Below are 13,840 nucleotides of genomic sequence, written 5' to 3'. Positions count from 1 at the left end.
ATCACCCCAGGTAGTGAGGGATCTGCATACCAAGTTTCGTTCAAATCGGTCAAGCCGTTTTTGAATTACTGTGAGAATGGCAGCTTTTTACATTTTTTCCATTGACATGAATGGGTGAAATCTGATTTTCTGTTTGTAGCTCCGCCCACGTGTGCAGGTGGGCCGCGAGACCCCCAGAACATATCACCCCAGGTAGTGAGGGATCTGCATACCAAGTTTCGTTCAAATCGGTCAAGCCGTTTTTGAATTACAGTGAGAATGGCAGCTTTTTACATTTTTTCCATTGACATGAATGGGTGAAATCTGAATTTCTGTTTGTAGCTCCGCCCACGTGTGCAGGTGGGCCGCGAGACCCCCAGAACATATCAAGCAGTTTTTGAATTACTGTGAGAATGGCAGCTTTTTACATTTTTTCCATTGACATGAATGGGTGAAATCTGATTTTCTGTTTGTAGCTCCGCCCACGTGTGCAGGTGGGCCGCGAGACCCCCAGAACATATCACCCCAGGTAGTGAGGGATCTGCATACCAAGTTTCGTTCAAATCGGTCAAGCCATTTTTGAATTACAGTGAGAATGGCAGCTTTTTACATTTTTTCCATTGACATGAATGGGTGAAATCTGATTTTCTATTTGTAGCTCCGCCCACGTGTGCAGGTGGGCCGCGAGACCCCCAGAACATATCACCCCAGGTAGTGAGGGATCTGCATACCAAGTTTCGTTCAAATCGGTCAAGCCGTTTTTGAATTACTGTGAGAATGGCAGCTTTTTACATTTTTTCCATTGACATGAATGGGTGAAATCTGATTTTCTGTTTGTAGCTCCACCCACGTGTGCAGGTGGGCCGCGAGACCCCCAGAACATATCAAGCCGGTTTTGAATTACTGTGAGAATTTCAGCTTTTTACATTTTTTCCATTGACATGAATGGGTGAAATCTGATTTTCTGTTTGTAGCTCCGCCCACGTGTGCAGGTGGGCCGCGAGACCCCCAGAACATATCATCCCAGGTAGTGAGGGATCTGCATACCAAGTTTCGTTCAAATCGGTCAAGCCGTTTTTGCGTGATCGCGGCACATACACACATACATACATCCGATTTTATATATATAGATAAACAACAGGTTTTCTGGGAAAGGGAAAATACTTGTGAAATGCTGCTTACAAATACAAAGACAAACCTGATTGCTGAAGCTGTTCAGTGTTCATAATTAAGGTATATTCATAAACTCCTCCAAGAACAGCTTCTGTGATGTAATGAGTTCCATATTCCCTGTAGAGGTCTCGATATTCACCATAATTGTACTCCAAAGGCAACTGCTTTATTCTCTGAAAGAACTCATGATGGAGCATCAGATTCCTACTTTTCAGTTTATACCGGGCTATTTGTAGGTCAGATCGAGCATGGATATATTTCCTAGCCTAAAAAGAACAAAAGTCCAGAAAACTAAGACATCTTTTCTTGGGAATATTTCTATTTCAGAGTGGTTTGGCAGTCTGAAATTTTTATTTATTTATTTTTCGGTTTCTGATAGTGATACTCTCTTGAGGTTGCCAGATCTATGCATGGCCAAAATATTTCTCTGTCAGGTTCCCCATGCCTGGCCAGCTGGCAGCAGCAGCAACAGCAACAGGTAGGCCTGCTACTTCCAGTCTGCCCCAGAAGCCACCTCTCTGCAAGTCCTGCCTACACGGGAACAGGAAGTTGCTGCAGAGAGGTGGCTTCCAGGGCTATAACACCCCCCCCCCCCCAACTTTTCTGGAAAAGGAAAATACATATGAAATGCTGGAGGGCAGGGGGCACATAGCCGTGGACTCAAATATAAACTGAAACCCCCATTTTAGGACCATTTTTTTTGGTCCATATAATCTCGTTTATATTCAAGTATATATAGAACATTTCCCCTGCTCAGTTTTTCTTTTCCCTCCTACTGGGGGGTTGGAGGAAAGGGGTTCATCCAGTGGGCTTCAGGAGGGGGATGATTGCTCTAGGAGGCTTCAAGAGGAGAGTAAATGTTTAAGGGGGGCTATGGGAGGACGGTATGTGCTTTAGGAGGTTTTGAGAGGAGGACTGATGCTCCAGGGGGAACTTGAGGAGGAAGGGGGATGCTGGAGGGGGGGATTTCAGGACCACATTTGAAAATGCCATTAATCACCATTAACAATTTTGATTAAACAGCAGCCATGATAAAATTGAACAGAGGCATATACATATACAAGTCGATATACTAGTGAGAGCATGCAGTGGCGTAGTAAAGGGGGTGGGGGTGGGGGAGCAGATCACCCCAGGCATTGTCTTCGCAGGGGCACTTGCTGCATATGCCAGCCTCAATTCTCTTCTGACCTCACGTCCTAGTTTCGGTACCAGGACATGATGTCAGAAGGGAGCCGAAGCCGGCAAGAGCAGCAGGTGGAAGATGGTACTCGGGGGGGGGAAGACGGCTCAAGTGATGGAGAAGAGTGGGAGGGGGTGCTCAAGCAGTGCAGAAGTGTGTGTGTGTGTGTTTGGGGGGGGGGGGTGCACATGGCATGGTTTTTGCCAGGTGTCACTGCCCCGGGCATCAACCTTTCTTGCTATGCCACTGAGAGCATGTATGCAAATTTATCTCATGCATATTCATTGCATATATATAGTATTTAAATCCCAGCAGATTTGGGAACTTCCATTTTGGCAACCCCTGGTCTAAGATTTACATTTCTTCCAGTATTCTCATATCTGCATTCCGAGGGATACAAAATTCATGGGTAATATTTCTCTGTGGACGTTGCATCAATTTTTTTTAAGTGAAAAGCATGTGCATACTTTCTCTTTGAAAGTTGAATTGTACATCCCTCTGCCCCCTCCCCCCTCAAATGCCTCCCCCTACAGCAGGTGAAATTTTCCATGTAGTAGGACCACATGCATGATTTTAACTGCAAATAGAACAAGCAGTTTTCTGTAAGCTCATTACTATGGGGACCAGCACTGCATTTCCTGCTGTCTTTGAAAATAGTCTTTGAAAATTGCCCCTTCGATGGGCAGTCTCAAAAATGATATAGCAGTCATGTACGCTCCTCTAGCAAGAAGAAAATTCATCTTAAGAGCTGGAAACAAAAAGCACTTACTGTTCTGGAATATTTTCTTGTCCTTTTAACAAACTTCTGAAATTTGCTGTCACTATAACTGACACCCAGCTCAAATACTCCTGGTATTTTGAAGCCAAAACTGAAGCTGGTCTGTTTCATGAAAGCCTTGAAAGTATCTTCTTCAAAGTCTGTGTAGGATTCATAGGCCGTCCATTTAAATTCATACTTGCCTTTAGACTTAAAAAAACAAAACACACCCGTAAAGCAGAGAATGAAACCTTTTTAAATATCAAGTTTAAGTTTCAAGTTTAATAGTTCATTTGATTAAATCGCTTAATCGTGATTCTAAGCGATGTACAATTTAAAATACATTCAAAGGGAAACAAACATTACAAACTTTAAATAAAAACATTAAATTAAAATAGTCAAATATATGCATAACAATAGGTAATGAAGGGGAATGAAATACAATTCGTGATAGAAAAGCAGAATAAAAAAGGGAAAACACATGAGGGAAAAGAGTAATGAAACAAAAAACACAATCAATAGTCACTGAATAATAGATTAAACATCAAAAGCATCTTTAAAAAGAAATGTTTTTAAAATACTTTTAAATTTTTCCAAATCATGCTCATTTCGTATATAAATTGGTAGAGCATTCCAAATCTGTGGAGCAGTTACAGAAAAAATAAACTGCTGTCTTGTGCCAAAAATCTTGAGCGAAGGAATAGTCAGTAAATTTTGTTCGTTGGATCTTAAGGTTCTGCATGGAAAGTACGGGATTAGTAGTTTATATATAAATGCCGGCGTTTTATTGAGAAGAGTATATATTTAAAATTCACCGACTCACATTGAATCATGGGGGAGTTGGGATTAATAACTCGTAGTCAATTACAGCACTTACTTCTGGACTGTAACTTTCTACATTGTATGGTTTTCGAAATCTGGTGTCGATAATGTAATGGGGTGAACACCCACCGGCATAATATCTGTGGTCCAAAACTAATCCTTCGAGAGTATTAGTGAAGATATTTAACCTGCGGAAAGACAGGAAGAAGGTGTCATACACGTGACAGTTCAAAGGGTAATTCAATAATCTAGGCGGCTCCTTTTACAAAGGTGCACTAGCATTTTTAGCGCACGCATCAGATTAGCGTGCTATAGCGTGCGCTAGCCCAAAAATGACCGTCTGCTTAAAAGGAGGCGTAGCGGCTAGCGCGCTTGGCATTTTAGCACGCGCTAAAAAAACCGTTAGCGCACCTTTGTAAAAGGAGCCCTAGATGCCCCATTTATACCATCACTACCTCACATAAAAGTACAGAATACTGGCACTTGGGGCTATAGTGAGCTATGGTAGAACTTACGAATTTAGTAATAAAAAAAGTGCTTTTTTGCGCTATGGAAATGAAAGACCGTCAAAAAATACTTTGACCCTCTATCTTTTAGATTATTAGTGCAGGCACTAGTTTTATCCATATTGGACTACTGCAATATTTTTTTATTTTTTTTATTTTTTTAAATCTTTATTCATTTTTAAACTTATAATAAGTGTGATAACATATCCATACAAATAACCATAAATATATCACTTAATAATCAACAATGATACATATAATATTCTCTTATCTCCCCCCTCCCCACCCTTATCTATCATATAATCAGTACTTATACAACATGTAACAATAAAAATACCCTCCCTCCCACCCCATAATTGAACTTGTAAATTAAAGGGAAACAAGATTTTTCTAATCATTACAATACTTTGTTAATGGCTCCCAAATATCTTGAAATTTCCTGAAACAACCCTGTTGTATTGCAATAAGTCTCTCCATTTTATAAATATGACATAAGGAGTTCCACCAAAAATTATAATTTAATCTATTCCAATTTTTCCAATTATATGTAATTTGTTGAATGGCAACCCCAGTCATTATAAGTAATAATTTGTTATTATTTGTAGATATCTGACTTTTTGCTCTCATTGCCATACCAAACAGCACAGTATCATATGATAATGCCTCAGGGTTATCTAATAAACAGTTAATTTGGTCCCAAATTGATTTCCAAAAATTCATAATGAATGGACAATAGAATAATAAATGATCTAAAGTCCCTGCTTCGAGATGACAGTGCCAACATTCAATATTGTCTATCTGGGAGCCCCAAAGAAAATCTTGAGAAAATTGAGAATAGCACAGAATACGTCTGTTCGACTGATATTTGGGCTGAAGAAGAAGGACCTTATTAGTCCTTACTATCGACTGTTGCATTGGCTCCCGGTAGAAGCATGAGTGCTATTCCAATTTTTGTGCATCTGTTTAAGCTGGTTTGGGGATTGGCCCCAAATTACCTTTTATCTCATTTTGTGTTATATAGTCCAACGAGGATAACTAGGAATTCCAATTTATTTACATATCCAAAAATAATTGGTTGCAGATACAAGACTTTTTTGGTTAGAACCCTTGCATTTCAAGCAAGTAAGCAGCAGATCTGGTGGGGTCATTGTATTGATGGAGTTATGTTGCCTTATGGTGCATTTTGAAAAGTAATTAAGTCAACACTGTTTGACAAATTTATTTCCTAACTGAGGATATTATTGTTAACCAAAACTCTTATATTGAATATTTTAGGAAATTTGTTGTATTTCAATTAACTTTATTTCGCTGATTGTCCAGCCTTCTTCTGTGTAAACCGCCTAGAAATTGTTTAATTATGGCAGTATAGAAGAATACACAGGGCGCAAAGGAGATATGGAGTTCCAAAATTATTTTCTGCCCGTTACTTTCAAGAAACAACAACAAAGGTGACCAATTGGTGCTCAGTCTCTTTTTATTGTGATTGACTCGACACGATTGTGTTTTGGCCCAAGTGGGCCTGCCTCAGGAGTCTTGTGATTAAATCATGATAGATAAAATGTACAAATTCACGATATTCTTTCACTCATCATAAGAAGTACCTCTCCGTGTAAAACCAGCGTACACTGCTGACTACTGCTTGGAGAACCAGCGTGCCATAGTGAAATGAAAGTCCATTACTTTTCCTGCTTGACTGCGATACAGTGGGCGGGATAGGAGTTCACGGGGGCATGTCGCACAGGGCCCATTTCTGTCTCGAGAAGGTCCTGCTAGCACTTAGGTCCTGGCCATTTAAATCGCTTGTCCAGGTCTAACTGGATGTATTCAGTGGCATTTAATCAGACAGTTCTACTGAATATATAATGTGACCATACGTCCCGTTTTGAACGGGACCATCCCATTCTTAGGCCGCCTGTTCCGTTGTCCTGAAGCTCACCTTCAAGATGCCGAAATGTCCCATTTTTTTAGCGCAGGGGTGCCGATTGTCATGTGAAATTTGGCAATGCTTACAGCAATATTCTTGCTTCCCCGCCATGACTCGGCTCTTTGTAAGCTTGAGCTAAGCAGTGCTGAGAGTTCATGTTGCTCTCGCAAGACTTGAAACCATGAGAGCAACACGAACCTCTGGCACCACACAACTCAAGCTTACAGAGAGTCGAAATACATGGGGAATTAGGAATCCCCACGTATGGTTATGCAAGGTTTCTTCTGCAGCTGAAACCAACAGGAGGAAATATTTTTTCACTCAGAGAATACTTCAGCTCTTGAACTCATTGCCAGAGGTTGTGCTAAGAGCGGATATCGTAGCTGGATTTAAGAAAGGTTTGGACAATTTCCTGGAGAAAAAGTCCATAGTCTGTAATTGAGAAAGACATGGGGGAAGCCACTGCTTGCCCTGGATTGGTAGCATGGAATGTTGCTACTGTTTGGGGTTCCGGAATCTTTGTTACTCTTTGGGATTCCAGAATCTTGCTATTCTTTGGGGATTCTGTATGGAATGTTGCTACTATTTGGGGTTCCGGAATCTTGCTTACTCTGAGATAATGGAATGTTGCTACGCTCTGGGTTTTGCCAGCTACTAGTGACCTGGATTAGCTACCATGAGAACAGGCTACTGGACTTGATGGACCATTGGTCTGACCCAGTAAGGTTATTCTTCAAGTTTCAAGTTTTCAAGTTTTATTAATTCTTGATAAATCGCCTATTTAATTTCCTAAGCGATGCACAATACAAATTTAAAATATAACAAGCAATACAGTAATAAATTAAGAGACAAACTAAAAAAAAAAGACAATACACGAATAGGGAGGAAAAAAGGGAGAAGTTACAATTTCTTTTCAAGAGTTAAGGAACATATAAAGGAAAATAACATAAGGGAAATAGGACTTTAAATAGCAAGTTTAAGGAAATTTTGATTAAGAAAATCATAGATTAAAAGCATCTTTAAAAAGATAGGTTTTCAAGGATTTTTTAAAAGAGACAAAGTCTTTATCATTTCTAATAAATTGAGGAATGGAGTTCCATAGAAGAGGTGCTGTGACTGAAAACATATCCTGACTTCTGGTTCCGATTATTTTTAAAGATGGAACTGTTAATAAATTATTGGAGGATGATCGAAGAGTTCTAGCTGTGTTGTATGGAATAAGCATCCGTGTAATAAACTGTGGTTCTTTATAAGTTAAGGCTTTGAAAACTAGGATAAGTATTTTGAATGTGATTCGATGGCTAATTGGTAGCCAATGTGAATCAATTAGTAGAGGTGTTCTTAGAAGATTGGGGGGAGGGCTAAATGTGTGTGTGTGTGTGTGTGAGAAAGAGAGAGAGGCTAGGAAGGGGTAACTTGAGGGAGAATGAAGCAGGGTGAAGGATGAGGAGCATCATATTTTGCCACTATTTGACAAAATATGCTCTAAAATACGAAGGGGTGTGTTTAGGCCCTCTGAATGTTACAAAATATTAAATGGAGCCCCCCAATAGAAAAAGGTTGGATCAGTCTCCTATAACAGGTGTTCCAGATTGGTGCCCTTTACAGAATGGCACTTAACGCCAGAGGCCACGCCCAAAGTTGCATGCAAAGAGTTACACGAACTGAAACCAGGTGGAAACCCCAGTACTCAAGTTGGGTGCGGATCCACGCATTTTAAGGGAATGCCCCTGTCCCCCTCATGCCCTCCCCAGTGGCCATCACCTTTTGCAGATCCACACAGACACACTCGGCCTCAGATTCTATAAAAGATGTTGAAAGTTAAGTGCCTAGATCGGCATGCCTAGACGATTTAGGCACCTGACTTACTCCCCCCTCCCCTTTTACAAAACCGTGCAAGAGGGTTTTAGCGTCGGCTAGTGCGCTGAATTCTCTGCGCTGCTCCGACGCTCATAGGAACTCTATGACCAGCAGAGCAGTGCAGAGAATTTAGCGTGCCGGCTGGCGCTTAAAACTTCTTGCGTGGTTTTGTAAAAGGGGGGGTTTAATTATTTATAAAGCTTAATTGGTGTCAATAATGAACTCATAATTGGTAAAAATTAATTGGGTGGTAGATGCCTAGGACTTTCAGGTCGGTGTCTAGACCAGTGGTCCCCAACCCTGTCCTGGAGGACCACCAGGCCAATCGGGTTTTCAAGCTAGCCCTAATGAATATGCATGGAGCAGATTTGCATGCCTGTCATGTCCATTATATGCAAATCTCTCTCATGCATATTCATTAGGGCTAGCCTGAAAACCCGATTGGCCTGGTGGTCCTCCAGGACAGGGTTGGGGACCACTGGTCTAGTCCAAGTCGCCTACCAGAAAATGGGTGATTTGGGGGGAGGGCGGATCCGGGGTGTAATTTGCATCTAGTAGCCTAAATTGGACTTGGGCGTCTAACTTAGCTACCAGTATTTAGGCCAAGAAAACCCTGGCATAAATAAAGGGTCCTAAAATTTTGACACCTACAGTAAGCCCAATTTAGATGCCGTTAGGTGTAATACGTGACGGGGATGCTCAGCCGGTGACACCCAGCCAAGGTGTCCTGCTGTCTCCCATGCATGCTAGTAAAGAAACCCAGAGGCATTTATTGTTATCAGCCTTCCATTTCACTCTGGTTTTGGTAGAACCTTCCCAAAGATTCGGGAGCCTGTTTTTTTACATCATCTGGGAAAATAATTAGATTGTCTTTCAGATATGGGCATAGAAGAGAACCAGCACTGTGTAGTGGATGAACAAAAAATATAACAGTCTATTAAATGCTGGAAATGCTCCTTGATGCCAGCAACAATGGATGAATCTGTTGCAGTAACAGTAAGATGCTTGAGCAACTGGGCCCATGATGGAAGGACGTTGCAGGGGGTACGAGTTTGATCAATGTACAAGCCTCTTGTTGCCACATCAAGGCAGATAAGACCCAAATGATGTTATTTAACATCATTGAAATTCAAAACCAGAATTATTTATTTATTAATTTTCATTATGAATCAAGCATAACTTGTACAGAAAGGAAATTGAAGCAAGGAAGAAAATAAAGATTACAGACTAGAAGAAATCAAATGTGAGCTTAAATTTTAACTCAAGTCCTCAAAAAGGATCCAATGTAGGTAACAAAGCGAGTAATAGAGAAAATTTACATAAAGTAACAAGCTAGTTAGTTGAGACTAGGGCATCCTATTCCTTTAACATTGCACTCAGATCTCATCTTCTTCCAAGCGTGACGTTGACAGAAACGTTGACAGTTGGAAGGGCTCAAAGAAGACAAATTTTTGCTGTCGATAATGTATTACACATTTGCATTTGTGACGTAAGTAAAAATTCACCTCCAGAGCTGCAACACCAGGTTTCATTAACATTACATTACATTAGGGACTTCTATTCCGCCTATACCTTGCAGTTCAAGGCGGATTACAAAAGAGTTAACTGGACATTTCCAGTGAAGTTACAACAGTTTTGGGGGTTTTTTTTGGGTTACAAGGGAGGAGAGGTACCTGGATTAATTCTGGAAGAACTTGCAAATTGGATATTAAATTGACTGTACGTTACTGTGTGATATAACAAATAGATTACAGTTAGAGCACAAATAAGATTACGTTACATTTCAGGGATCTGAATACTTGGTTGGTGTTTTGGAGAGGAAGAGATTATTTAAGTGGAGGTTTTGGGGGAGAATTTATCTAGGAGGAGGGGGAAGGGTTGGGTTAAGATATCTGGATACATTTTTTGAAAAGTAGGGTTTTGATTTCTTTTTGAAAAGTTTTGAAGTCACCCGTTAACAAGAATTCGCGTCTCTTTCTCTGCGTACATCTGTATTTTAAGACCTAAGAATTCTTTTTGCTAATTCTTAAAGAAAAGTCTCAGTAACCAGTTTTTATCTGGTGCCAGAGCTACTGTTAGAAGTAAGATTGCAAGGGGCACCAATTCTTTTTCAGATAGTTCCAACAGATTAGATGTGTTGATTGGAACGTGTTCCAGTTCTTCTTGTTGTCGGTCTTCTGCCTTATTTGGAAGATAATAAACCTGTGTAAGTGGGGAAATTAATCAGTCTAAGATTGTTATTTCGGGAAAAGTTCTCTAATGCCTCCACTTTCCTTCTTAAATATGTATTGTCCTTGATTAGTGCTTCACTAATTTGCTTGGAGGTCTTTAACTCTTGGTGAATAGTCTGTAAAGAGGTTTTAGAGCCCTCTACTTCAATCTTCAAATTCTGTATCTCATTTTCTTGGCCCTTAAGTTTCCTTTCCAGCTGCTGTAGCTGGGGGTTTATACAAAATCCCATAAGGAATCAGGTGTTACCTCCCGGGGTTTTTCAATTTGAAGCAAATGTGAGTTTACAATACGATGATCCAGCAAAGTTACGGAATTACATTGACTTGCAAGTAGAGCCAATGACTTAAGAATGGTAAATACTCTCATGGGAAATGGAGGAAATGGACATCGGTTTTTATTGATAATCTGTTTACTATTTTAATTAGTTTAATTTTGATATTTGCAAGTATTTGAGTCAAATGTGTGTCAGTATATAATTTATTCAAACTCTCAACGGCAAAGAAGATTCACGAGACGGTTTTACTATTGACAGTTTAACTGTCAATAGTAGGGGAGGCTGGAGGTTGATGATTGGTAGAATCACCTGTCAATTGAGACTACCAAATAGAGCTGGCTTTCTCTGAGTGGAAAAAGCAAATGTGAGTTTAAATTAGTTTGCTCACCCTCTGGCTGCGTACCCCATTGATCGTCCTCATGGGGACACAGTTTGACACTCTCTTGTGGTTACCAGATATATACATAGCCAAAATATTTCTCTGTCAGGTTCTGCACCCAGGTTCTCCCTCCCTCCCTCCCCTGGCATCATCTTGGAGTGCTGAGAGAAAATTCAGTGCTTTTTTAATCAGTGTAGTTAGGTAAACACCAGCTTCAAAAAAGCGTGTGTTTTGCTGGGACACCGAGAGAAAAGTTTAGCGCTTTGCTTCAGTGTGGTTGGGCAAACGACAGCATCGGGGAAGTGTGTGTTTTGCTGGGGTGCCAAGAGAAGGGAAGGTTTATTATTCACGAATTCACGGTATTCATAAAGGCTACACCCCTGAACCCTGCGAATATGAAAGCAAAAAGTTCTTTGTGATTTTTTTTATATTCACAGGCTGGCTTTGCCCCTAACCCTCACAAATATGGAGGGAGAAGTGTAGTGCCCGTTCCTGCCCCTGCCCCAGAGTTATCCATGGGTATCCATCCCCGTGTTATTCTCTACTCCAGCTGAAACATGCATTTTAAATCTAGGTGGGCATTTGAGCTGGTGCAAAACCCGACATGGAATTTTTTTTCCCTGCCCTCATAATAGGACCAGATTCTATATATGGTGTCTAAAAAAATTGGCTCCAAAAACCGCCCCATTCAGCGCTATTCTATAAATGGCACTCAAAAGTAACACGCCATCTATAAAACAGTGCTTAGTGCAGGAACTGCGCCTAACTTTGAGTGCAGTCATTTACACCGAAGGAAATGTGGTGCAAATTCTTGCTCCTAAATTAAGTGTGGATCTCCCCCTTATTCTATAACTATGGGCGTACCTTGGAAGAATGCCCCTATCCACTCATGACCAATGTTCCCTCTAAGCTGAGCACATGAGCGATCACTCACTAATTTCATTGGCGTCGCTCATAATTTTTCTCGTGTCGCTCACTAAAATACGCAGTGGGCGCGACTGGAATCGAGCGCGGGCGGAGGTGAGAGGAAGCGGCGGCAGCGGCACCGCGAAAGGGGACAGAAGCAGCACAAGTCCAGCGCTCGTCGTTCTCCTTGGGCGACGCCGTGCTTGCGCGTCCTCCTTGGAGCCTTGTTTTTTTCCATCCGCCGCTCCGCACCGCCCCTGAAATGTTTTTTGAAGCTTCGGTCTGCCCTGCTCGCCTTAGTGTATTTTAAGTTGAAAGATGCAGTGGCGGCACCTCTCAAGATCCCCGACTGCATCGGACTTCCAACGCAGGTGGGGATCGTGAGAGGAGCCGCTGCCACGTCTTTCGGCTTAAAAATACACTAAGGCAAGGCAAGGAGCAGGGCAGACCGAAGAACAGCATGAACATACCAGTAAAGCTGGGGATTCGCGCATGCGCACTCCTGCGGCCACGGACCTACACCTCACAGAACACGCAGATAGGAGTGCACATGTGCGCCTGCTCATAAATTTGTGGAGTATGTAACTTGTCGCTCATGCATATTTTTTTTTGCACACACCTCATCAATCCTTAGAGGGAACATTGCTTATGACCCTCTCATTTCTGCATTCCCTTTCTGGACTCACATGTAAAATTTATGTTCAAACATTTTTATTGAAGGAATAAAGTAAAAATACATTTATATAATCCTTACAAATGATTTCACATATTTTAAAATTCTAATCCATATAATCTATAAAATACTATCATTCCTCCAAACATTTTATATGACAAATCATAGTTCCCCCTTATCACCCCCTTCCCTTTCTCCCCTCCCTCCTTCCCGTTCTCCCCTCCCTCCCGGGATGTACCTGGAACAATGGAGGGTTAAGTGACTTGAACAAGGTCACAAAGAGCACCAGTGGAGATTGAGCCCAGGTCCCCAGGTTCTCACCCACACATAAATTTAGGGATGGATTTTGCACCTAAATGTACACACAAACATATGAATTAAATTCAGTTATAGGTCTCCCTCCATGTTCGTGGGTTCAGCACTCACGATTTCCATTATTCGCAGTTTTCATCTCACTGACTCCACCCCCGAGCGACACCATCCTGGAGTGCTGAGAGAAAAATCAGTGTTTTGTTTTTTTTTTTATCAGTGTGGTCGGGCAAACGCCAGCGTCAGAGAAGTGTGTGTTTCGCTGGGACGCCGAGAGAAAAGTTTAGCGCTTTGCTTTGGTGTGGTCGGGCAAACAACAGTGTCGGGGGAAGTATGTGTTTTGCTGGGGCACTGAGAGAAAGGAAGGTTTATTATTCACGAATTCACAGCATTCGCAAGGGCTACACCCCCAAACCCTGCGAATATGAAAGCAAAAAGTTCTTTGCGATTTTTTTTTTAATATATTCGCAGGCCGGCTTTGCCCCTAACCCCCGCAAATATGGAGGGAGAAGTGTAGTGCCAATAATTGCTTAAGATCCCAATTATTAGTTCTAATTGGCTTGTTAATTAATTAAATTAAATTAAATTTAAAAAAAACAAAAAACCTACCCCTCCTTATGTTTTCTCCCTTCGTGTTTCTCTCTTTTTAAAATGATTAATATTGTAACCTGAATCCCTCTTCCCTTCCCTCCAGTTGAGTCTGTTGGTCTGTAGGTCAAACCCCCTTTTTTTTTAAATTTATTATTATTATTATTACCTTGTATCTTAATATACGTTCAAATTTGGATTTTATAGTAATTCGCTTAGTATTTTATTTGTTATCATTATTTTGTATTTTATCGTATATTCAAATTTGGATTTTAATG

The 13,840-nt window shown here is 41.0% G+C and overlaps 1 protein-coding gene across 1 annotated transcript in view; it reads right to left on the bottom strand.

Moving 5' to 3' along the window:
• C8B (complement C8 beta chain) overlaps positions 1-13,840 on the bottom strand; it is a 51,263-nt gene that overhangs the window by 25,987 nt on the left and 11,436 nt on the right. The window contains exons 5-7 of the mRNA XM_033917031.1: positions 3,967-4,099; positions 3,102-3,299; positions 1,178-1,418 (exon numbers count right to left, since the gene is read on the bottom strand). Coding sequence (XP_033772922.1) covers positions 1,178-1,418; positions 3,102-3,299; positions 3,967-4,099 — 572 coding nt within the window. The remainder of the gene's footprint in view (positions 1-1,177; positions 1,419-3,101; positions 3,300-3,966; positions 4,100-13,840) is intronic.

The sequence above is a fragment of the Geotrypetes seraphini genome, chromosome 12 (assembly GCF_902459505.1).
Source record: "Geotrypetes seraphini chromosome 12, aGeoSer1.1, whole genome shotgun sequence".
NCBI classification, from domain to species: Eukaryota; Metazoa; Chordata; class Amphibia; order Gymnophiona; family Dermophiidae; genus Geotrypetes; species Geotrypetes seraphini.
This window is presented reverse-complemented; position numbering and strand designations above follow the sequence as displayed.